Source organism: Pseudonaja textilis, chromosome 1 (assembly GCF_049901715.1).
Source record: "Pseudonaja textilis isolate UNSWEBS1 chromosome 1, rPseTex1.2, whole genome shotgun sequence".
In the NCBI taxonomy this organism is placed as follows: domain Eukaryota; kingdom Metazoa; phylum Chordata; class Lepidosauria; order Squamata; family Elapidae; genus Pseudonaja; species Pseudonaja textilis.
The window spans coordinates 111,652,963-111,679,264 of record NC_141990.1 but is presented as its reverse complement, the minus strand read 5'-3'; the positions used below and the strand labels follow the sequence as shown (position 1 = coordinate 111,679,264).

At 38.0% G+C, this 26,302-nt stretch overlaps 1 protein-coding gene across 1 annotated transcript; it reads left to right on the top strand.

Annotated features, from left to right (window-relative positions):
* Positions 1-545: 545 nt before the first annotated feature.
* Positions 546-22,080, top strand: LOC113455223 (uncharacterized). The gene is made up of 9 exons (XM_026726501.2): positions 546-800; positions 1,488-1,780; positions 5,542-5,597; positions 7,246-7,384; positions 8,654-8,781; positions 9,837-9,969; positions 12,446-12,623; positions 18,550-18,769; positions 21,025-22,080. The coding sequence occupies exons 1-9, from the start codon at positions 546-548 to the stop codon at positions 21,774-21,776; spliced, it is 2,154 nt and encodes a 717-aa protein (XP_026582286.2). The 3' UTR covers positions 21,777-22,080.
* The last annotated feature ends 4,222 nt before the right edge of the window (positions 22,081-26,302 follow it).

Here is a 26,302-nt window from a genome sequence, read left to right as displayed (position 1 = left end):
ATGAAACTGTATTCCAGCCAAAGAATTTTGAAGGGATCTGAGAACACAAGTTTAAGTAAGTCATTTGGAACATGCTTGCCATCACTTTCTGTGTAAATAAACCTCTGGATTAACCTGAGCCGCACTGATGCCATTACATAGTAAACATTGCGGCTCTTGTCTCTGAAAATACAGGGGAAAAAGAGCCGTAGTCTAATTTAGTTGATTGGTGTTTAGCTAATGCTGGCCTCGGTAAACGGGAGTGGTTTATTTCATGAAATTATTATGTGACATTGGAGCTGTCAGTTGTGGGGCATTAATTGACATCTTGTATCAGGTTAGGTTAATAATCTCCAGCTTGGTTCTGCTTGAGCAGACCTCCATGCCTGCAGATAATGAAAACATAGCCTCCAGGGGAGCACAGTTAAATTCTGTATGACCAATAGATTTGTAGGGCCATCTCACCATAAGCAGAAGTAGAAGTTCTTGTGTCTTCTGACTGAACGGTCTTTGGCAAGTTGTGTTCCTGGAAAGCAAGGCTGTAAACCCAGTCTAACTTCTTGAAGATGCCTGCAGCGATCGAAGAGAGTCCAGATGTCAACATCGTCAATCCTACAAATCAAAAAAAGATGTCGTCGGGTGTGGAGAAAAAACATAGAGATCTACAGATACCTGCTTGTTTCAGGAACCTCTCTCAAGAAGAGCCTAAGAAGACTTTCCCACACACTAAACAAGTTGGGGATTACCTAGTAGGCAAAGTGATCAACAAGGGTTCTTTTGCCAAAGTGATGGAGGGACTGCACATTCTCACTGGGGAGAAGGTAATCCGAGCATGGTTATATGAGTCCGATTGGCAACTGCATTCATCTCACGACAGCATGTGATAATTCATGAATTCTCTTCTCTTTTCTTGTTTGTTCATAGGTTTACTCAATTACGGTAGCGATGCTCAAGTGACAAGTATAAAAGTAATGCACTGACTTACTTTTCTTAAGTTCCTAAATAGCATTGGAAGATAAGGATATATTTCATACAATATATGCTCTATAGGTTTGACTCCACTGTGCGTTTCCCCCAACTGGGTGATTCTGTTGATATTTGAGTATATCCAGAGCATTTCAAGGGACTTTAAAAAATCTGTGAGTGCAGTAATAGCAAATTTGTTCAGTCCCCCATGGAAATGTTTGCACTCAAGTTATCTATAAGAAATGTACAAAATGGTATCTGAATATGTACCTAGAAAGAAGTTTGCTAAAACACTTACATATGTCTCAAATGTTACCATAGAACTGCATATTGGTACAAACAATGGCCTGATTGCATCGCTGGTCTTAAGAATTATGCATGTTTCTTTTAGTAGTCTGGATTTAATATCTGAATGCCATCCATGGTGATAATCAACTATTGTTGAGCTTGTTTATTTGTATTTACGAAATGGGATGGGTTGTTGCCAAATTACAGGGGGAATTACTTGCATCATGAAGGATTCATTCATTTCTGTGATTTAGGTAGCCATAAAAGTTATTGACAAGAAAAAGGCTAAGCAAGACTCATACGTTTTAAAAAATATGAAGCGGGAGTCTCGGATACATCAGATGATTATGCACCCTAACATAGTTCAGCTGTACGAAACTTTGGAGACGGAGAACTCGTATTACATGGTGATGGAGCTGTGCCTTGGAGGGGACCTCATGGACAGGATATGTGAGAAAAAGAGGCTAGATGAAGAAGAAGCAAAGGAATATACAAGGCACATCATGGCTGCTGTAGACCATCTGCATCACCATGGCATTGTCCACAGGTAGACAATGCTGTCTCTTTTTAAAGTACGGGTGGGAGGATAATGTGTTTTATAAACTGGTGTTTTTACAGGGAGTCCTTTGACTTACGACCACAACTGAACCCAAAATTTCTGTTGCTAAGCGACACATTTGTTAAGTGAATTTTACGACTTTTCTTGTCACCATTGTTAAGTGAATCACTACACTTGTTAAATTAGCACCACAGTTGTTAAGTGAATCTGGCTTCCCCATCAGTGGTGGGATTCCAAACATTTTACTACTGGTTCTGTGGGCATAGCTTGGTGGGCATGGTAGGGAAAGGTTACTGCAAAATCCCCATTCCCTTCCCACCCCAACTAACCTGCTTTCCAGCTCCGTTCTCCTGTGCAGGGCAACAAAAGAAGACCCAGCCAATCAGCTGGGACTCAGGAGGCAGAGAATAGATGGGGGCGGGGCCAGTCAGAGGTAGTATTTACCGGTTCTCTGAACTACTCAAAATTTCTGCTACCGGTTCTCCAGAACTGGTCAGAACCTGCTGAATACCACCTCTGTTCCCCGTTGACTTTGCTTGTCAGAAGGTTGCAAAAGCAGATCCCATGACCCTGGAACGCTGCAACCGACATAAATGTGAGTCAATTGCCAAGCATCCGAATTGTGATTCCATGACAATGGGAAGCACTGCAACAGTCGGAAGTGTGAAAAACGGTCCTAATTCACTTTTTAAAATTCATTTATTTGTTTGTCAAACATGTTCAAAATAACAAGTATAAATATGAACATAACTTATAGCAAGGACAAAGGAAGTAAATACAAATAAAGGGGGACAGTAAGACAGAGAAGATAGGCATGCTGGTGCACTTATGCACGCCCCCTTTAAGGACCTCTTAGGAATGGGGTGAGGTAGACAGTTTGAGGTTGAAGCTCTGAGGGTTTGAGGCTGTAACAATGGAGTCGGGTAGAGTGTCCCAGGCATTGGCCACTCTGTTGCTGAAGTCGTATATTCTGCAATTGAGTTTGAAAGGTCACTAAATGAACTGTTGTAAGTCGAGGACTATAGTGTAGTGTGTTGGGTTTCAATGACTTGCCTTCGTTTAAGAAAAGCTAGGCTAGGATGAATTGTGTCATGGAGCTCCTCATGATTCTTGTCAGCGAACATTAAGTTTACCTGACTAGGCTGGATGAAAAAAATAGTGATCAGTCCAAATGTGGTAATTTTACCCTGCTTCAAAGCTGATTAGCAATTATTATCTGACATAAAAACATTTAAAAAATGAATTAATGAGGGTCAGGTGTACATCCATCTTCTGAGTTTGTTTTTGGATTGCTATAAGTTGTAACAAAAATTTGAAAGAGGAAATGAGAGTTTATTTTAATCCCTCTTTCGGAAGTATGCTTCATATGGGACATGAATTGAGATACTGTCAAATAAACGGATATTCTTACATATTGGGGTCAATAGCATAATATTATATATTTGTTCAGCCAGTTATAAAAGTTTTTGGGTTTCCAAGATTGTTGAAGAAGCTCTTGGAAAAAATGTAGGAAGTTAGAAGAGGAGAAAAAGTAATTAATTGGCATAGGCCATTCATAACTTACGTAAAATGTAAGGGGAATATAGCCACAGAAAATAACTGATTGATTGACTTTATTATTTTAAAAAATCATAAAAGGTTAAAGAAGAGTAAAGTAACAACAGCAGGTTGAAATGGTTGACAATTGAATTTTACTTTTAATTCTTGTTTTTCATTTTTGTTTTTTTCTAAAATCTTGTGAGATTACAATAGTCAGTTGTATAATAAAACATATTAAATAAAGATACGGAAGAAGTAGCATAATTTTTAATGTTTTCCTGGTGAAACAGTCTGGAATACTCAAAAAACACATAAACCTTTTTGGAATTTATTTATTGTTATTTTTCTTGGCTATAATAATAATAAAAAGACTACAGGTTCTTTATTTTTTACAAGAATGTATGGATTTTCAAATATCACCTATGCCTCATTTAGTCTTAGATGGAATCACTTACTATTATTGGATAAGATACTAAGTGAGGGGGAAAAATCTTTCTCCTTGCCTAAATTCTTCTTGACTAAATCTGCTATTTGCCTAAGTATGGAACTGAACAGGAAATAAAACTCCATCTAATCTTTACATCATGTGATATTTTAATTACAGAATTTGTACCTCCTAATCCAGGGATGTTAAACTTGTGGCATCACATTGCCACATACATATTGTGACTTCCCTCCCCCACGCTAAAATGAGGGAGGGCGTGGCCAGTGCGTGATGCATCTGGCCCACGGGCCACTCATTTGACACCCCTGTCCTAAATCTTTAGAAGATTTACTATAGTATAATACCTATACACCAGAGGTGGTATTCAGCAGGTTCTGACCACTTCTGGAGAACTAGTAGTGGACATTTTGAGTACCGGCAAATATCACCTCTGACTGGCCCTGCCCTCATCTATTCTCTCCCTCCCAAGTCCCCGCTGATCGGCTGGGTCTTCTTTTGTTGCCCTGCACAGGAGAATGGAGCTGGAAAGCAGGTTAGTGGGGTGGGGAAGGAATGGGGATTTTGCAGTAATCTTCCCCCAGGAGTGGGGAGGGAATGGAGATTTTGCGGTATCCTTCCCCTGCCATACCCACCAAGCCACACCACATCCACCAAGTCATGCCCACAGAACCAGTAGTAAAAATTTTTGAATCCCACCACTGCTATACACTTTCCAAGATTACACTTCTTGTGAATTTTGTAAAATGGTTTGTTAACTTTTACAAAGCCCATGTACAGGGAGAACTTGACTTATGAGCACAATTGAGCTCAACAATTCTGTTGCTAAGGGAGATTTTTTCTTAAGTGAGTTTTGTCCTGTTTATGACCTTTCCTGCCACACTTGTTAAGTGAATCACTGCAGTTGTTAAATTAGTAACGTGGTTGTTAAATGAATCTGGCTTCCCCATTGACTTTGCTTGTCCAAAGGTCGCAAAATGGGGATCCTGTGATCCTGGGACACTGCAACAATCATAAATGTGAACCAGTTGCCAAGCATCCAAATTTTGATCACGTGACCATGGGGATGCTGCAAAGGTCATAAGTGTGAGAAATGCTAATACATCATTTTTTTCAGTGCCATTGTAATTTAGAATGGTGACTAAATGAACTCAAGTACTAAGAGTACATTGCTGGAAAATAGGTACACTGCGACATTGTCTTATGAAAAGCTGCATGCAATCAATATGATCATCAGGAAGTAAAATAGATATGCTTGTACTATTACATTTGAATATATTTTAAATCATAAAGAATAATGAATATTATACATATTTTGAAGCAGAATTTCTGGCTCACATTAAAATATTAAATAAATCGGAGAGGGAAATTGAAATAGTTTTTCCAGACTGAGAGAGAGAGAGAGAGAGAGTAGTAAAGAAGATTGTGTCTCCAAAATCCTTGTCCTTAAAGCTCTTATTTTAACAATAAGAGTTCAGCTGGGCGTTTTGGGCCAATTGTTATTTTTTAACCTAATGTGTCTCCTGGTCACTGTTGTGGGATCCCTTGAGAAGAGACATTTGCTTCCAGAACTCAGGCAGATATAAAGGCCATGTGTGTGATATATGTGTGTGTGTGTGAGATTCAGTAAAGCTCTAAGGAGCCATCAACTATATTCCTACAAATATCATTAAGCAGGCATTTTGTGAAAAACCTCAGTTATTGATAGTTGCAGTGCAAATCTTACGTTTCAAGACACTGTATTTACTTTCAGTTTTTCCTTCTTTAGAGATCTGAAGATAGAAAATTTTCTTCTGGATGAAAACAATAGCATTCAAATTGTTGGTAGGTACTGTAGATATGAAGCTCCTGTTGATCATTTTGCAGCAACATGTCCTGTAAAGTATGTGTAACATATAGATTTATGTCTTCAATTAATTGAGGCATTTGGAAGGTTTTGTGGATTCCTGAGTGGGTTTTGATCAACAACCCTAACCCTTGGTGCAAGTTGATAGGCTGCCTTGTTGTTGTAAGTGAAAGATTACTCCAGGGCCTTTCCACCATTCCTTGAGAAGATCTGCCACAGATGCTCTTTCATATTAACTGAGAAGCTTGGGCTGCAGTTCAGGGTAAAATATTTCCATCAGATATGATGAACAACATCTGCAGAAACTCTCTACATGATGTGCTAAAACTACTTTTTTAACATGTTGGATGTGCTGGAAAGAGGAAAGTACATAAAGGCCATAACACTTATTCTTGTTCTTTCCACTTTTCTCTTCTTCCTGCCATATTTTTGTTAGGAAGAAAAAAAAGTGTATTGCTTTATACATTATAGTACTTTCCCTCATTTTTGCATGTGTTTTGATGGGTGAAATGCGGACATACGTTTCCTTTTAAAATGTCATCACCAGCATGATCTGAAAAGGGGCTATCACAACTTGCTATGGTCAGCTCACTGTGGCCAACTCATCATGGCCAACTCACCACCAGACAGCTCACCGTGGCCAACTCACTGCGGAACAACTTGCTGTGGGACAAGAGTTATACTAATATTGAAGAAATAGTGGAATAGTATCATTAAAGAAAGGATGCCAAAAGAGGGACAAAATGAAATGGAAATGACAAAAATTAAAATAATTTTCAAATTATTTTAAATAATTTAATTGAATTGTTGAATTGTCCCGCATCAAGTTGTTCCTTGGCACGTTGGCCATGGTAAGTTTTCCTGCTGTGAGTTGGCCATGGTGAGCTGACTTTGGCAAGTTGGCCATGATGAGTTGGCTGAAGTGAGTTGACCATGGTGAGTTGGCTATGGTGAATTGTCGCATTCCATCTGAGAAAGCTCACATGGATGATGGGTGATGCCTTGGGGCCATTGGGGCCTGAACATTTAGATAGGTACTGGTATTGATGCTGGGAAAATACTGCTGCAATATCTTCAAATACCTTTCCTGGGCTATAAAGCTACAAATAAAATCATGAATTCCCTGAAATTGGTGCAGTTATTTTTAACCTCACTATTTTAAATTGTACCTAATAAAAAAGTATAAAATCAAGTAACCACAATTTTTTTTCTCTAAATTAATATAACACATAGCCTCAAAGCTTCTTCTATTCCCATATACCCTGGTTATGCATACAAAATGTAGTAGATGGGCTAAAAAAGAAACAATCTCGAGAAGCTTGCAATTCAATACACAGCTATTGTCCAAGCATCTTGCATGAATCAGGCCATCATGTTAACGCATCATGAGTTATTCTGAATGCATATTCTGTGCCGTCTCCATCGGAGCGTTGTGTAAACCTCCATAGGTTACCATTGATTCTGTCTGCACCGTCCCAAGGGAAGTACAGCTACAATTTGGGAAACCCTGTTTTAGAACATTGTTTAAATCGATTTTCTATATGATTAAAGCTGCTAGAGTTTGTCATGCGGGCTGTTAAGAATGAAATGTCTGTGGGTTTTTTTTTTGCCTGTCTGTTTCTTCAGATTTTGGACTGAGCAATATCATAAAGTTTCAGGGCCTTTCCCAAGAACTGTTAAACACCCAGTGTGGGAGTCCAGCTTATGCAGCCCCAGAACTCTTAGCTCATAAGCAGTATGGGCCAAAAGTGGATGTCTGGTCCATGTAAGTAGATTATAAATGTTTCTATCTCTCCTACCACACTTTTAGGGAGACAAAACGCTGTATAATGTACTCTGCATAATGAGAACCGTTTTCTCTCTGTTACATCACCTAAAAGCCTGGTTTACCCAGAGTGAGATGATGAGCTAGAATAATAAAATACAAGGAAAATAAGCATGCTATTCCAAGATGTTGTTATAAAATAAGCCAACCTCTGACCGCATAAACATTTTTCCTACCAGTTGTTTTTATTTTAAAAAAGAGGGGTTAATGCAAACCAGTAAGATGTCAGTGTCTTTTCCTTGGGGATTTAAAGAGTTCTTGATAATCTTTGCCAACAATGAGATCATGAATTCATTTAAAAAACGTATAGAGACCTCAAATACTACTGTAATAATAAGATTGTAAGAAATACTAAACAATGTTATGAAAACTGGGAAGTTGATAAAATGTACAATTTACCCAGAACTTCTACAAGCTTATGCTATATGGACACTGAATCAAACAAGAGGAATATCCTGGAAGGATTAATACTATCATACCCAACACTGTAACCCAGGTTTTATTTTTTTATGAAGGAATAGAGAAGAGAGAAAACTGTTTTTCTCCCCTAGATTTTGCTTTGGCTTTTCTTGTTCTGTTGATGTATGTAATAAATGGCTATAGCAAGGGTCCCCAACCCCTGGTCCGTGGCGTTGCCCAGGTATTTATTTATCCCAATCCTGTATTAGACAGGAAAATCCTGTAGTCAGGACTCACGTTTGTTGTACTGTCTCTGGTGCAGTATCACAGAGTCTTCTATTCTCTCCTTGGGAGTTTCTTGTCTATGCTGGTGTTTTATTTTTGTAGTAGCATTTGATTGCACTTGGCCAATCACCTGATGTTTCCTTGGAGGGCTGAGAGGGAGCCCCCTTATGGAGTACTGTGAAGCTGTTACCATGACAAGTCCACTGTGCTGTACAGTAGAAGCCATTTTAAAGCACACACAAACTTCGAGGGGTGTTAGAGGTGATTTACCCCTACAGTATTTGTTTCCAGAGAGTAAGTTGAAATTGCTCAAGCCATTACAGAGTTATGCTGGAACATATATACACACACATACATCCATTTATCCATTTTTATAGAGAGAGAAGATAGAAGATGTATAGATAACTCACCCATTTTTGCTTGGTATAGCAAGTCCCAATGATGAAAAGGTTTGATACACAAAGGGAGTGGGGAATGAATTGGGTCATCTTCATAGCCATTCTGTGTTGTCTTCTCCATGGACAGAGGAATCAGCACATTTGCCATGCTAACTGGCACTCTGCCTTTCACCGTGGAGCCATTTAACATCAAGCAACTTCATCTCAAGATGATTAATGGAGAAATGAACGCCATCTCTCCCAACATTTCCTCTGGTAAGGGATGGTTTATTTTATATTTTAATATAAGATATGACAAATATAAAACCTGCTGTTTTAGATTATAGCCATTGTCCAGGCTGGTTCAAATTCTGGAAGTTGTAATCCAAACACATCTGAAAGACACCAAGTTAAGACAGGCTTACAGTATATTGCTGCAATTTCTGTGTAACACAGCAAGTAGTGCCAATTAGGCACAGCTTTTCTTCAGGACAATGAGTAATTGATAGAATTTCTATCCTGTCCTTTCTCTGAGAGCTCAAAATAACCTACACAGAGGACTTTTTATCTCCACAACTGCCCAATCTGGCTGACAAGAGGGACGAACTGAATTACCAGTGAATTCTGTGATTTTGAACACGGCTCCTGTTGGTCTTTGTACTGCAAGGACAATATAGGAAGCACTAGATGACTCTGATAATCCAGTTTCTCCAGCTGAAATTGCTGATAACTCTCTTCTGGATTGGTTTATATTCACAATAATCTTAAATTCATCCTATATATCATAAATCAATAAATAACAAAATAATCAAATGGTTTAAATGGAAGTGGCCAAAGGTCTAGGAAAATAGATTTGAATGCAGTCCACCCCCCGCTTTCTTTTCTAAAATATTAACTTTTTAAAGTAATGTTGGCTTTTTGCCTAGATTTAAGGGAAGAATAAAATGCTTTGACTCCTCAGCATTTGAACTGGATCATTTATCCATAATAATTGGCTCTGGGATTTCTGGAAAGATGAATAGAAAAAAGGTTATCAATGAGGAAGTACATTTTACATCTGTATGAAAGCCAATTACAAGAACAGGTCTACTAAAAGAGTATCATTGTTGAAGTGAATAGCTTTCCCCTCAGAAATTTAAATTCAGAAATGATTTCTCCAATTTCTCCGATGTCAGAAATGTTGACTTTGGTAAGTTTTTCTTCCATGACGATGTTGTCAGGAGCAGCACTTCATGAATTCTACCTATTGTTGTTTGTGGATTCTGCGTTTCAAAAAAAGCGATGCCATCCAATTAAGTTGTTATAATTATTATTTTTTAATTTCTCCACAGGAGCTGTTCGCTTTATGCACTCTTTGCTCGAACCTGATCCCACAAAGCGGCCTACTGTTAAAGAGGCAATGCAAGACAAATGGTTAGATTATAATATCAGCAAATCACCAAATGCATTCATATATAGAAATAGGTAATTACTGCAAATTTGTCATCCTTTATTTCTCCATTTTCAACAGTAATGAATTTGCTCAAAAAGGCTGTTCAGCCATGTGGTAAGAATGGCTTCACCTTTCTGATCATACCTTTCAGGTCCCATCATCCCAACAAGCTTGAAGCATTCTGTTTATGGGCTGTGTAGTATTTTCTGTTGTCATCATCCACAGAAGGAAGGTGATGCCTTGCCCTGATTCCTCCCTTTTAAGAACAACTTGTGAAAGAGATGAGCCTTTTACAGCCTGGGCATAATTTTATTTATTTGTTTATTTAGATTGAAAAGAATATCTAATTTCAAATAACTCCAAGCTCTGTACATAATAAAAAACAGAACAATAGCAGAAGCAAATTATAAGCATCCAAACAAACCATTACTCCTGTTCTAGTTGTTTTTGAGGGGAGAGGGGTTGGTACAGCCAAAGAACAGCAATTATGTCTCCTTTTGAGGACATAAAACAGAAATACAATTTATGATTTTAAAAAAAATCAATTTAAGAGAGAACAAAACTTCTCCAGAATAATGACAACTAGCTGGAATAAGATATTTGGCTCTCAAAAGATCATAAATAGTTCTTCAAACATCATTCTCCCCTATAACACTATGTAGAGATTCAGGCACAGTTATAGATAGATGAGGTCTGAGGCTCAAAAAAATTGGGATGATGCCAAACTCTATAACCTGCCCAAAGATACAAACATTACTAGGAACAATTGCCAGAATCAAGCAAATTCAGCCCCCAGGAAATAAAGCAGAACATCCTGATGAAGAGATGTAGCTTACTGATCAGTGATTTAACACTTACTCTAAACTCTGCTAAGAGTTTAACTCTGTTTCTTTCCGATTTCCAGTTATTTATTAGAGATGTAGGAGCATTTCATCGTGTACTTGGATCACCCTTGGGCTGACATGTCCCCATTTGAGTTACTTCTTGTCTCTATTATCCAGACAAACCAGTTGGGAGACCTTTGATTCACCATTCCTGAATTAATAGAACATGGACCCACTATCCAGAATTCTACTTTCCTTTATCTGAGAAGACCAATATCCCTAGGTGCTGTTTTAATTATCTCCTTCTGGCACTGCGGTCTCTTCCTCCCCCTTTCTCACACCTCAGAGCCCTGGTGGTGTAGTGGTTAAAGGGCAGTATTACAGGCAAACTCTACCCACAGCCAGGAGTTCAATCCTGAGAAGGCTGAAGGTTGACTCAGCCTTCCATCCTTCCAAGGGTGAGAAAATGAGGACCCAGATTGTTGGCAGCAATAGGCAAATAATGCTTCTACACTTTAAATTGCCCAGAGAGTGATGTAAAGTGCTATAAGGCCTAAAGGTTATTGCTATTGCTGTCTCACTCAATTCTTCCCCTCACATGTGCCTCAATCTGTCTCTCTCCCAAAAAGACAAGATGGGGCTGGCAAATTTCTTCCTGTTTTCGCTCAAATTATATAGCTCAAATCATATATCTCTTCTTATCCCTCCTATTTGGAGGCTAGGATTCTAAAAAAAACAATGTTTTTGTTCTCTTTACTGCAAAGGAAGATCCTGTGGGTCATCTCCCATAGATGTGCTTGCATTTGAAGTCAATATGAATTTTCCTGCCTTCCTGTTCTGTGGCATCTCTCATATATTGGAGATATCTGAGAGCTAAAAGGACATGTACGAAGGCAGGAGTGCTCTGCTTTAATATCAGTGATACAAAATGTAGTCTAAATCCAATAAAAAAACCCTTCTTAGAAAGAAAAATAGAAACTATTTGAGATATCACTTGAGAGTGTGGAAGATGACCTTGATACAAATATGCAAGAACTGCTTCCTAGGTGAAACGGGATGAAATATTTTTAAAGCCCAGGATAATGAGAGAGCATTCAGAAGCAGCTCAGTCAGATGGCTCCCTGAAGTATAAAAAGAAGGGATGGGATAGCACAATCAAACTCTCAAGTCTCTGTTATTCTAACCAATCTCAATAAAAGTAGTTTTAGCCTTCATGTGGAATTCATTTCCTGGCCTGGTCTGTCTAGCAGGACTGACATTAACAGCTCATTCAGCAGATTCTATTATGAGAATGAGTCATGAAATGTATTTCCACAGTGCTAAAAATTCACGGTAAGCATTCAGAAGCTCACATAGAAATGTTCTAAGTTCTAGAAACTGAGGGAGATTTCACTCTGAAATCCTTGGTGAATCTTTGTGTTACTGTTATGAGGGTTTGCCCCAAGATACAAGATAAATTTAGAACGAGTTGTATAAGTGTGTGTGAGACGGGGGTGGGTGGGTGGGATGACGGGGGGGGGGGAACGACTGGTTGGAAAACTTGGTGAACTCAGGGAAGATTTTTCAGACTAAATTTTGAACAGAATTATACCACATTTTTCTCTGATATAGAAGTCTATAGCTCAGTTTATTGCAGCAACCTGAGCCAAACAGATTTGCCTATCCCTTAACCTCTTCTTTTCAGGCTTCGCCCAAATGAATTGAATCCGGTTGTTTTGAGTTACATGACAGAAATAATGGAGTTCAAGCTTTCAGATGTTGTGACTGTCCTGATTAAAAATAAGCCATCTTCCATCATGGCTACATATTACTTATTGCTGAAGAAATTAATTAGGTATCAGAGAGAACCTAGGACTGAAAAGGTAAGATATGACTTCATGGCATCTTTAAATTAATTAAGGAACACATTTTACTTATATCTTGGCTGTAGTCTGTTTAATTATTTATATAATATAATATATAATATTTATATTAATGTCATTACATATTTATTATATAAATATAATATACTTATATATAACATAAATATATTTATATCATACGTAATTAATTATTTATATAAATAATTCCACTGTTAATAAATGTAGGACTAGCATGATCATCTGGAGAACCTGAAATTGTAAAAAGAGATAAGTAATCCGACTAAAGCACCTTAAACCAACTAAACGAGTCTAGCAAGTCAATCTGTTGTTGAAGGGATTTGCTTCTTTTCATAGACCCATGCATAAGGTCAAGCCATGTGGTTAATGTACAATCTTGTCCAGATTATCTGTGAGAGGGACATAGCTCAGAGGTTCTTTTCCCTAAGAACAATAGAGTAATATACGATCTTTGGAAATGCAAGGCACTTCCGATGTATTTGAGGTTATCTCAGAGAAAGCTAATCAAATTTCCAGGAAGTAAACTTTTAAGATAATCTAGTTGGCCAAGAATAGATACAAGTTGATAGTCTGGTTCAGATTTCCCTACATTAACATCCTCCTATTGGATTACCAACTGAAGATTTCAATACCTGAGTTCAATCCTGATAACTAAAACCATAATTAAAGACATGCAGGTTTTTTAGCAATAAAGGTGGGTCATCAATGGCTTTTTCCAAAATTATTTAGTCTACAGCCTTGGTATATTTTAATATCCAATGATTGAACTTCCAAACAAGCTTGGCCAGTTATAATATCCTTAGTACTTGGAGAGTGGTATTTCTAGATTTTGGGAAAGACAGTCCTAATAGCTTTAAAAAAAAGAATGAGTTTGAAGAAGGTTCAAATAGATTATTCCTGGGTTTTTTAAAAAATATATTCTACTCTCACCCCATCCTCAAAAAGACCTGCTGTTAGTAAAATAAGAGCAAAGCAGGTCTATTTGTACAAATGTGGTTTTTAAATGGTTTTTCTGTGGCAGTATTTATAATAAAACATTGATAGATCTCTTTTTTTTTTACAAAAATAAAAATAAAAAATTACTGTCTTATGATAAGGAGAATAGCAACTATATTTACACATAGGAAGTATAAGCACTTGTTACTTAAGGGTAATGAAAAAATGCCCTAGTATGCTTCAAGTCATGCTCAATACTTAGTGGTTTTATGGAGGGGTTTACATAATTTACTTGGTAGCATTATGGATATCATTGCTACTACTTTTGTCTATGATGCTTTTCAAAAGCATCCTAAACTAACATATGACTTAAATCCCCAGCAACTTTGGGTAAATTTTATAACCACTACACAACTGAGAAACTATTGTAAGATAGCTATAACAGACACCAGCTCGCCACCGCCAGGTCACTTCTGCTAACTCACCACTGCCAAGTCACCATAAGACAACTCAATATGACCCATTCGCTGCAGAGACAACGCTGCAGGTAGCTAGAGGGAGAGCTGGGCAGCTGAGCAAGTAGATAGGTGAAGTGAAAAGTGGTGGCGGCAGCAGCCAGGAGCTTCCCACTTTCATATCCATTGCTGTGGCCACCACACCAAGCTCTGAGCCATTCAGAGTTCAGGATGTTCAGCAGGGGTGGCGGGACCTTGGCACAGTGGCAGTGGTGGGGGTGTGAAAATAGGACACACCTGGCCATCACCAGCATGTCACCTGCCATGCCTACCATCACCACTGAATGGCCTGAACACCATTGCCGTGACCAAATGGCCCAAACTCTGAATGGCCTGGAGCTTGGCTTGGTGGCAGCGGTGATGGCAAGGGTGTATGAAAATGGGATGCACCCAGTTGTCGCTGCCACCCTGTCCACTTCCCTGTCCACCCATTGCTCTGTGCTCTGTGCCCACCTGTTTGCTCACCTGCCTACCAAGCTCTCCCTCTGGTGGGAAGCCCCTGGCTGCCATCACTGCTCTGTGCTCTTCCCACTTACTTGTTTGCCTGGGTCTCCCTTTGACCGCCCACTGCAAGTTGTCCCTATGGTGAATTGTCCATGTTGAGTTGTTCTGCAGCAACTAGATGACATTGATTTGGCAAAGATGACTTGCCAATGATGGCCTGGCCATGCCAAGTTGTCCTAGATCCATACACACAAGTCCTGCTGTATTGTTTTGTCATGGTGAAGGGGTGTTCTTGGGAAGGTTGAGTGAAGAATGTTGAGAGTGTCTGTCAAGAGTAAATATTCCCAGAAGAATCACCTAAAGTGGAAAGATAATCCCAACTGCCCATCTGAAGTAAGCAGGCAATTAGAGTACACAGCAGTGATATAGGAAGATGGCAGAGACAGATGATCGCTTTATAATAATGGCAAAGGTATCAATTCATAGTGTGTGACAACAGGCTATGATAAACTCCTCCTGAATTTGTATCAAGAAAATCATATGAATAGAAATTAACATGTAATGTACTTCCTCATCCCTCACCCTTTTGTCCTTTCTCACACATACTGAACATACTCATAGCATTTATTTTCTGGCATGGATAGGAGATCCACAAACTCCTATTGGGGTTGTAAAATAAAATATGATATGAAGCATATTTAATATTCAAGTAGGGATGATATAGGGCTATTTAAGGATCCCTGACAGCATTAGAGGAAGATATGAAAGTGGAAACTGTCTATATCTTTCCATCGTCCATATCATTACCATTACTGATCCATTCCCAATAGTCCATTTTCTCTGTGACATTTGTTTATGCTATATGTGTTAGCAGTTAATTCATATTATCAGATTGTCAGAAGAGAAATAACCTTATTCATCTTCATTGTTCAAGGAGCTGCATTAATGAAATGGTTATCATTGAAAAATAATACCCTAGGGTGATCTTTCTTAGCTCTTTGAATCAATACTGACAGAATAATTTCCGACAGTTCGTTCATTCAAACAGTTAAAAATATTTAAGTTCTATAGCATATAAATATATTTCAATACACTAATGCTGGATGCTCTTGGTTTCAAATGTTCAAACAAACTTTTAATTGAAGCATAGATCTGAAAGTCATAATGGCTATTGAATTCAACTTTCTGCTCAATACAAAATCAATGTAAATTTTCATGACAAGTGACCAGCCACTTTGTGCTTTAACATTTCCACCATCACTATGGACAATTGTCTCCACTTACTCTTTCAGTAGAATCTATCTTCCTGTTGATGAAGAACAGGACCTGGTTTTTCTCTTCTTTTTCATGTACTTGAAGGATGCTATCATACTCCCCATTAGTTCTCCCTTTTCAAAGGATAACCTATGTAGTAGCACCAAACTGCTTCTTAGGTCTTAGTCTCCAGCCCCAACTCACTGCCCATCAACTTCATTTTCTTGAATTTACTCTAGCTTCTCTGAATCTTCTAAAAACATGTTATTCAAATCTGGTTGTAGTACTTAAGACAGGTTCTGATCAGTGCAGAGTAATGACTTCAGTGAATATATTCTGTCTATTGGAATTTTAACCTTCATCAGTGGAACAGACTTGTTTTGTCACCCTATATGGCTCTCAAATCCACTCCAGAATATGGTGACAGGAGGAAGAACAGTTTAATCAGAACTTTGTTTCTGTAAGGTCAGCTGTTTACACAAGAGTATCATCTCTAACAGATGTGGTAGATGAGCATTTGAATTGTACCTATCACTTTTTTTTTCTTAGTTCCAAAGAACTGTAGTATGAGTGTTGAGGCAATGTGATTTCTCACACTAGATCTGGGAAATGTTATCCTGGGTCTCCTTCATCATCTAAGTGTTCTACTATGTTCTGCTTGTCCAATAAAACTCTCCTCTGGAAAAACCCTGAAAGTTTAATTTAAGAAAGTTCACAACATCTCACTCTTTGTAATCTTGACTTCAAACAGCTGGTCACAAAAGTATCTGTGGAGATTCTGAGTCATCTAGGTTGTTTGTCCCAAAACTGCTTTTTCAAGAGGCAACTGGACTTTTTTGAACTGAAGGAAGTCTAGTCCAGTTGCCTGTTGAGAAAGCATCTTTGGGGCTCGTCACAAAAGATTTTGCTTTAGGCATGACAGTCATTTTTTTTTGCTGAGAAAAACCTAAGGGGAAATTTGGCTCTGAAGACTATAAGCAACCCAGAAGTTTTTCCATGATCACATTTGAACCGTTAATTATACATATAAAACAGGGCCTGTTCTATTACATCCTGTGATTTCTCCAAGCAACTTTTCTCCAACTTTTCTCTTTTCTCCAAGCAACTGCATTTTATGTCATTTGTTGTAGAAAAGATAGTCTAATGCCATCCAAACCCATCTAGTTCAGTTTTGCAGAAATAGTGGTCTTGCCAAAGAACTTCCTGTCCAGAAGCTTAACCAATTAGGTCTTACAAATTCATGGGAAATTTTCTGATGGACAGTAAATAAAGTGACTGTAAAAATCTTAAAATGAAACATTGATTTTTTTTTTAGCTAGGAGTATATAAAATTCTGAGATAGTCTTTAACTGAGTTGGCTAGAAATGCTTATGTTATCTCATATTCACCTCCACCTCTGATGTAGTACAGATGGAACAATGCATTTTTTTCCAAAACTGCTGAAGCAATTGTTTAAGAAGAACAGTTTTGACAATATCTGATGCAGATGGACTCATCAGAAAAGTTTCTCATCCTAGGTGTCTCTCTTCTTTCCTGAAGTCACAAAATACACTCAAAAGTGCATATACTATTCGTATGGTATATAATGCATATATATTATATATGTAAGTGCATACAAGTGCATATACTGTATATTTTATTAGTTTTAGTCAGGTTGTTGAAGTGCAATGAGCATTGAGGTTCATACTACAATAGCCAGTTGTCAGATCAAACAGTTATGTAAATATGCCTTAATTATAAATCAGCCCCAGCCTCTAGTTGCAGAAATATCAAGTATGCATGCCTGAAAAGAATAGAGAATCTGTTTCAACTTTAGAAACTTAAATTCTATGTCTATGGAGACCCTCAATTATCCAGGTCATGGTTATTCCAGAGGTGCTTTTTCAAGACGCAGCTGGACTTTCTTTGTTTTTTCTTGAAGATGTTTTGCTTCTCATCCAAGAAGCTTCTTCAGTTAAATCCTTCCATTCTCTGCCCTTCAGTCAGAACTGAAAAAGCTTCTTGAATGAAGTGAAATGTCTTCAATGAAAAACAAAGGAAGTCCAGTTGCCTCTTGAAAAAGCACCTTTGGAGTTTAAGATGTATGGACATCAACTTCCAGAATTCCCCAGCATGCTGGGAGTTGAAGTCCACATATCTTACAGTTGCTAAGTTGAGAAAGACTAGTTTATAGTAGAAGCCAGTCCCAAGTTTTCCCATTCTGGGAAAAAAGATTGAGATGTGCCTGGTGAATATAATCTAAATCCATTGGGTAGGGAAGGTTAGCTGAGAAATGGTATTGAGATTATTTTAGCCACCTTGATTATTTAACTTTATAATTTTTTGTGCATCAATGTAAGCTATAATCTGTCTTGTGAGGAATCAGAAAGGTAGCCTATTCAGTTAGAAATAACAATCATCTATTACTAGTATTCCAATACTGTTGGAATACTATTATACTATTCATAGAATTAAAAATAGATGCCTGAATTAACTTATCACTTTTCATCTCCTTTTTTACTTCCCTTTATACTGAGAACCAATTTGGTGTAATGGTTAGTATCAGGTTAGAAACTAGGAGACTGTGAGTTCTAGACCTGCTTTAGCCCAAGGTCACCCAAGTTGGGTAGTCCCTTTTTCTCAGTCCTAGGAAAGAGGCAATGACAAATCACTTCTGAAAAAGTCTTGCTGCAAGAACCTTTCCAGGAAGTCTTGAAAAACCAGACCCGATTGAATGAATGAAAACAAAAATAATATTACTGTGTCTGATGTGTTTGCAGAAAGATCACGAACCAGAAAAGCTTCATGGTGAGCATTCTGGAAGCATAAGTCAAGATGCAGATGTTCCAGTTTTACAGAAGACAAAAATGGCTATAGTAGAAAAATGGAAGAGTGGCAACAATAAAGCATTTCATTCCACTCTCAGCTCAAAAATGCCATATGTTACCAAGGAGGATGACATTGCAGTTATTCTTGAAAATCAAGAAATTTTACCAGAAGGTAATGTGTTTTTTGATAGTCTTGAGGATATTATAAATGTATAATAGTGGCAGGGAATAAGACGCCTAACAGAAGGCAGAAAATTAATTACACGTGTTATAATTGTTGGAATATAAAGCATGAAAGGGACTTGCATATAAAGGTTGATAATCTCAGTTGATATGTGTGGCTCTATTCATGCCTTCATGGAGCCCATTATTTCATTCATTACTGCCGTGTACTGCTAACAAGAATGTGCAGTTGTTTGTCTAAAAGTTAAGCTAAAGATTTTCATAAGAGACAAAAAAACAGAAAAATAATGGAAAGAAATGTTATTGGGATAGAGTAGCATTATTCTGAAATATGTTATTGCTATTTTTTTTTTGCAATCTTGAATTGTTTGCTAAGTCTCCATGATCCTCTGAATCTTGCCAGCTTTGTAATATGAAAAGTTCATTAGAAACATTGGGTTGGATCCAGATATTTATTCCACTGATGAGAACTTCTGGAATAGTTAAATTCCCTCAGCATCTACATTGTTTTCTTTTCATTTATGAAACTGGATCAGTGTTTGAAGTGACTTATGCAACTTCAGCAATGGATTCCATTATTCTTTACTTAGACAGTGAAAAACGTGTTTTTTTTTCCAGTGGATCAAATGCTTTCAACTACTGGAAGGAGGATTTTTATTCCTGGGAATACTTTATTGGATCCAATCTATTATTTATGGGAAACACAGTGTACTCTAAGGATAGATAATTTATTTAGAATTACAATCCTCCACACAGAAATAGAAATAAAAACAATTTCTTCACTTTCCACTCCAAAGAACTTAGAAGGTTTTATGAACAGTGTAAATAAAAAAAAAACACAATTCAGTTATTGTTCTTTTTTAACCAAAACCTTCAAAATTTCCTAAGGCAGGACAATAAAACTGAAAGAATATTAAACTCATTATGGATTCACAGCATCGTGTTGAGTATAGCAATAGAAAAAGCTGCACCTGGCATATATCTACCATTCAATCCAGGATTTTATAGTCTCGTTAAAACCCCCATCGCCACATATTCTGTCAGCCAATATTTCTGAATAATGTTCAAAGGCAGCATGGGATAAAGAAAAAAAAAATAGCCCTTACAATGGACAAAAGCCCGTAAAGGTGCAATTGTCATAGTAAATTATACTGAGAAAAAGGCAAACATTTTTGGTCAGCATTGCAGTTGTAGGTTCAGAACTACTTCCATTCTGTGAACTCGTTCTTCTTTAAGGAAGTTTTGTCCAAAATTGATTCTACACAAAGATTTCATCATGGATTAGAGGGAGTTAATTAATGTTTTTTCTTGTCTGGGATCAAAACATTTTAATAGATAAAATGAAAAAATAACTTAAAAGGACAAATAATTTATAGAGCTTCTTAGAGGGTTAAATGTTTGCCTGATGTGACAATTGCAAAAAAAAAAAAAAAATAGTGACTCAGCACAATGTAGCAAATTAGCAAATATCCATACAGGAGAATGTTTATTCTAACCTGCTAAATTATCTCACCATTTTCCCAGTTAGAAGGAAGATTTCCCCAAAATCTGGTGCAGGAGTGACTTTGTTATCCCTCTGGGGAAATAGAAACAGTTTCTCTCATGCTCTTACAATATCCTTTCGGTGTGGCATGGGAAATAGGAATAAATACCCTTTTTATGCTACAGCCATGCTAGTTCTGAGGAGATGACAGGACATGTTTCCATACAACTGATTACTCAACAGATATCTTTAGAATTTATTTGTAATCACTCTAATCCTATTCCTCGAAGTTGCCTCTCCTGAAGTAACATGCATTATTTAATAAAATAGAGAATGAAAAAAAAATCCTGATGTGGGGCTAAGCAATAATCCTTAATGCTTTGTTAAACACCGTTTGAATTCTTGTTTGTTAAATTTTTAAAAGAACTTTCAAAATGCTATAGTAGCACTTAGACTTAGACCCCATAGTGCTTTACAGCACTCTCTGAGCAGTTTAGAGAGTCTGCATTTTACCCCCAACAATCTGGATCCTCATTTTACTGACCTTGAAAGGATGAAAGTCTGAGTCCCCTTGAGCCGGTCAGGATCGAACTCCTGGCTGTGAGCAGAGTTAGCCTGCAATGCTGCATTCTAACCACTGTGCTACCATGGCTGTGATTAACAGAGGTAAAGCAGATGTTCTTATTTGGATAAGAACATTTGGATGTTTATAGACTTAAATTTTTCATTACCTGATTTCACTCATTCTGTGTTTTTTTTAGCTTCCAAGTTCTCAGGCAGAGAATTGATTTGTTTTGATCTCCCTAAATCTCCACGTAATTCATGTGGGCCATTCAATGAGACACAACTTGAACCACAGGAAAATGAAGAAGATGTTAAAGATTGGCCAGAAGTGAGAAAGTTGTATTTATTGGAAAAGCCATCTTCTGTTCTAAGAAATAACCCAAGATATGCTATGAATCATGAGACTGAGAAGTCTTCAGTGTCATATATATGTAGACTAACACCAAGATCAAGAAATGAAAACAGAATTGTAGATCAAGATCCTACAGTTTTTCCTAACACAAAAGTCAAAGATCTCTTAAAAGCAATGAACGAGAACCTTCTAGCTCCAAAGTGGCAACATCAAGAAAGAAAGAGTTCTGCTTTTCTGGTTATGGAAACACCTCAACTCTCCCCTTTACCACGATTGAAACCAGGTGCTGCAAAGGATCACATTATAAAAAAGATCTCATGGTTGGGATCCTCCCAGCAGGAGTCCATTGGCTCACGTTTTTTTGTTAGTGTTTCAAGACCACCAGTTTTCCCAGTAGCACATGAACACACTTTCACGGTAAGAAGTTTGAGGCAATCTAAACAAAAGTCCAATGACTTTTTTAAAAATGATAAAATAAAAAGAAATGTTCCACTCAAATACACAACTAAGGATGCAGACTTAAATCTTCCCACGTTATCTCCACCCTATCAAACATCTGGGAAAAAGTCTGAGATTTTAAGGCTAGATTTTGCATAAACAAAATGATTTTTTTAAAAAAGCACATTGATTGGAAAACAATGTACAAGTTCACTAAAGAAACTGAGAACTTGTTGATTGGAAAATGGGAAATGGGAAATAATTAGTTCACTGAATGTTCAATAGATGCATCTCAGGTAATGAATAAAAAAGTTTGCACTTTATGACAAAGAAAAAAAAGAAATAAGAAATCCATCCTTTGAAGAAGATCAATGGCAAAAAAAGAATAATATATTTCATCTGGTAGTTTCTGTTTCTGTCCTTTTATTCACACACAGAATGTGCCAAATAACTGATTATCTGATTATTTTTACTTTTAAAAAAGTTCTACAATTGTACTTAAATGCAATTGATTTATGAAATGTACTGCTATAAGAATTTATATTCATAATGATATGGTGTATTCTAAAAGCTAAATATTGACCAACAAATGTAAATTTGAGTATGTGATAGGTTTTCATGCCACAGAGAATCTATACATACACTATCTCCATATATAAGTAAGGCTTCCAGCCTTGAACCACAAGACTCCTGTGTTAAAACTTAGGTAGAATTCACAGTTAACACCACCCAGTGATTTACATTCAAAAGGAACTTGTTACCATCAAAGTCTCTTCAATCAAATTTGATACATAATTAAAGATTAATACAGTTTAGTATATTTTAATATAGGTTTGATGTAGGTTATAATGAAAGTCAGATGTCATGCAAAAGCTTTAGAGTACAACTATTAATCAGGAATCCATATTGTCAAGATTGCTCAACCTCAAATCCACATTGTAGAACAGAATTAACAGTAACATCCCCCATCCGAGGTGTAGAAAGGATTCCTGAAGGTTTCTCAAAGATCTTAGAAATACAGAAACACCTTCTCAATGAGGCTCCTGGAGTTTCAGCTCCTCCTGTGCAACTTCATGGACTCTTGTACCAGTGGTGGGGTTCAAATTTTTTTACTATTGGTTCTCTGGGCGTGGTTTGGTGGGTGTGGTGTGGTTTGGTGGGCGTGGTTTGGTGGGGGTGGCTTGGTGGCCGTGGCAGGGGAAGGTTACTGCAAAATCCCCATTCCCACCCCACTCCTGAGGAAAAGTTACTGCAAAATCCCATTCCCTCCCCACCCTACTAACCTGCTTTCCATCTCCATTCTCCTGTGCAGGGAAACAAAGGAAGACCCAGCTGATCCATCTGGGACTCAGGAGGCAGAGATGGGGGCGGGGCCAGTCAGAGGTGGTATTTGCCGGTTCTCTGAACTACTCAAAATTTCCACTACTGGTTTTCCAGAACTGGTCAGAACCTGCTGAATACCACCTCTGTCTTGTACCTTATCTGGTTAGTTGTACAGCTGACACTATGGGAATCGGTTTCTTATGTCACTGAGGGAAGGAGGAGAAAAGCTTGAAACTATAGACTTAGAAACTCTGCAGTCCCGGAATGCTCCATAATCCTATGCATTCTCTCAAGTTGAATTGCAGACAGGAAAGAGAAAGAAGATGTCGGTCAAACTTATTTTGCAGGTAATAGTAATCACATTAAGCCACATCTTTCTGATAGTTTGATCTGGTCACTTAAGAGATTTCTCCTGAGAAGACACAAGGGATTTGTCTTTTCTTTCAAAATCCAAAGGAAGCTCATTTGCCTTGGCGAACAAAAAATAAAAGTGTATGTTTATTATTTATGCATTTAAAATGAATAAATGTTAATATTTAATGGGCTCAAAGAATATATCACTTTGAATAAAGGTCTGTGGATGTTGTTGTCAATGAGCAATTTTATTTAATAAAAATAAATAAATAAATATAAATATAAATATTTCAGGCAGTGTCTCCTTAAAAATGTCATATCTGGAAAAAAAGCCGCCTCTCTGTCAAATATACTATGAAATAAACAAGGTAAATATTTGAATGGCCAACCTCTTTGTCCCATCAAAGAGAGCCTGTTAGCATAAAGCTGCTCCATAATGTTACACTGAGCAGGAATAAGCCACCCATAGAGGTCTAAAAGTATGTAGGGTGTAGGGAATGGTCTTGAAGGACAGGAGAGCAGGAGGAAGAGCTGCTACCAAAGCAATGACCAGAGAAGCACAGCTTGAGCCCATGTCTCAGACAGGCCTCTCTGTGATTCACATCAAGACATAAATGAGGCAGGGGAAGCACATTCAGACTTGCAAGCTTCTATTGCTAGAGCTCTTACAATATAAAGTTGTTCTAGACCTATATGGCATGGGTTTACTACAGGTAATCCTTAACTTACGACCACAACTGAACCCAAAATTTTTGTTGCTAAGTAGACCATTGTTAAGTGAATTTTATCCCATTTTATGGCTTTTCTTGCCACAGTTGTTAAGTAAATCACTGCAGTTGTTCATTTAGTAACACGGTTGTTAAGTGAATCTGGCTTCCCCATTAATTTTTGCTTGGCAGCAGGTCGCAAAAGGTGAATATATGACCCTGAGATCCTGCTACCATCATAAATACGAGTCAGTTGTTAAGCATCTGAATTTTGATCATGTGACCGTGGGGAAGTTGCAAAATGATCATAGGTCATAAAAGAATCTCCATAGTCATTTGGTCATAAGTCACTTTTTCAGTGCTGTTGTAACTGAATGGTCACTAAATGAACTGTTGAGACAACACTTCCTAGCTGATCCTAGATTATACCATTTAAGATGGAATATGCAATGCCTCTGTAAGACATTCATTTTATAAATTTGAACAACAATGTTCTCCATGTCTTTCAACTGTTTTACCACCCTGTCATCTTCAGTTGCTTGACTCTATTACATAAACTGGCTGGAAATGTAACTGGTTTAAGAACTCTTTCCAAATTTCATCCACAGTGATGGCCTAATGTGCTATGGCCACAGAGGACAGCAACAAATAGCCATGAAAGAAGGGTGAATTTGCCACAGAACGTGGTAGCTGGCATGGGGACACAGAGTCCTATAATAAAATGAAGCATTCCAATGAATCAGACAAAAGGCCCAAGCTTTCTCCTGACAACTAGTGAGAAAAAAACCAGGCAGTGGGTGCATTCCTGATGGGTTTGGAATAGATAGAGGGCAATGTTGTGTTTCTCTTGCCTGATTATGCAGCCTGCATTTATACTGGGAAAATCTAGCTATGCAGATCAGCCCTAAGATGTAAGAATGCAGAACAGACCAATTTGGTAGTTCAATAGAACATTCAACCACCTTGTTGCATGGAATCAGAATGCTTCATGGCATTACTATATATGTATCAAACAATATGTGTTGGTGTATAGTTAATCTCAGGGTGAATATGAAGTTATAGATGCCTGCATTTTCCAGAACCTCAAAGAGAACTACACAGATACTGCCATTTCTTCCTTCTTTCCTTCTGTTAGTATTGGAGAACAACCATCCCAGTTGGGAGAGGGGTGTCAAATGGGGAATTAGCCTTGACTTGCTATATAAACACAAGAGGGCAAGCCCTCCTGAATGCTTTCGAGTCGTATCTAGTCTTTCCCAGGTGAAAGCTGCCAATCTGGAGAGATTCCTGTATTATAGACAGAGAGCAATAAAGCAGAGAGTCTGAACTCAACAGTTGTGGATCTGGATGTTCACACCTGACAGATAGTCAGATAAAAAGAAATAAGAAAGAAGGATGTTTTCTCAATTTTGTATATCATAGAGATGAAAAAAAATAATTCTTTTCTACAGAACAATTAATTCTGCCCTCTTCTATTGTGTTGCTCTAAACTCTTATTCCAGTTTGAAACAGTAATACCACTACTGAAGAAAAAACTTCAATATTAGTGTGCTATTATCTTAGATCTAATGCCTTGATACACTAACTGCAAGTGTCAGTACTCCTGTCCAGTTGCTTAAGCAACTATAGAAGAGCAAATTGAGTAAGATTGCTATAAAGAATTCAGACAAAAATGTCTCCATTTATCAACAGGTCTTTTTCTTGAACATAAGATAAAAAAACCAGAATTGACCAAGGAACTTCTACCGTGTTTCTCATAAAATAAGGCTGGGTCTTATATTTTTTTGAGCCCTGAAAAGACGGCTAGGCCGTCTTTTCGGGGGTGACTTAATTCCCCCCTTGCATTCTCATCTAGAGCACCCCGCGGGCAGCCTCGCCACCAGCCGCTCCTAACGGGTGATCATGACAAAGCACAGAGATCTCCCTACTCCCACCAAACACCTTTGCTGCAGACCCAAGACCTTTGGCACCTGCCGCTGTTGCTTTCCCTTCTGCCCATTACGCTGCCACGTTTGGAGCTGCCGCTTCCATGTTTGGAGTGCCGCTGCCATTTGGAATGCCACCGCCATTTGGAGCACTGCCATCATGTTTGGAGCTGCCACTTCCGCATTTTGAGCTGCCACCATGTTTGGAGTGGCGGTGGCGCTCCAAATGGCGGTGGTGCTCCAAACAGCGGCAGTGCTCCAAACGTGGAAGCGGCAGCTCCAAACGAGGCGGCAGTTCCAAATGCGGACATGGCAACTCCAAACAGCGGCAGTGCTCCAAACAGTGGTGGGGTTCCAAATGTGGAAGCAGCAGCTC

What these genes read in the sequence shown, in the direction of transcription:
- LOC113455223 (XM_026726501.2), top strand. Translation starts at nt 546, where the DNA reads ATGCCTGCAGCGATCGAAGAGAGTCCAGATGTCAACATCGTCAATCCT. An exon ending in ACATTCTCACTGGGGAGAAG is followed by an intron (nt 801 to 1,487) that starts GTAATCCGAGCA and finishes TCTGTGATTTAG; the next exon opens with GTAGCCATAAAAGTTATTGA. An exon ending in CAATAGCATTCAAATTGTTG is followed by an intron (nt 5,598 to 7,245) that starts GTAGGTACTGTA and finishes CTGTTTCTTCAG; the next exon opens with ATTTTGGACTGAGCAATATC.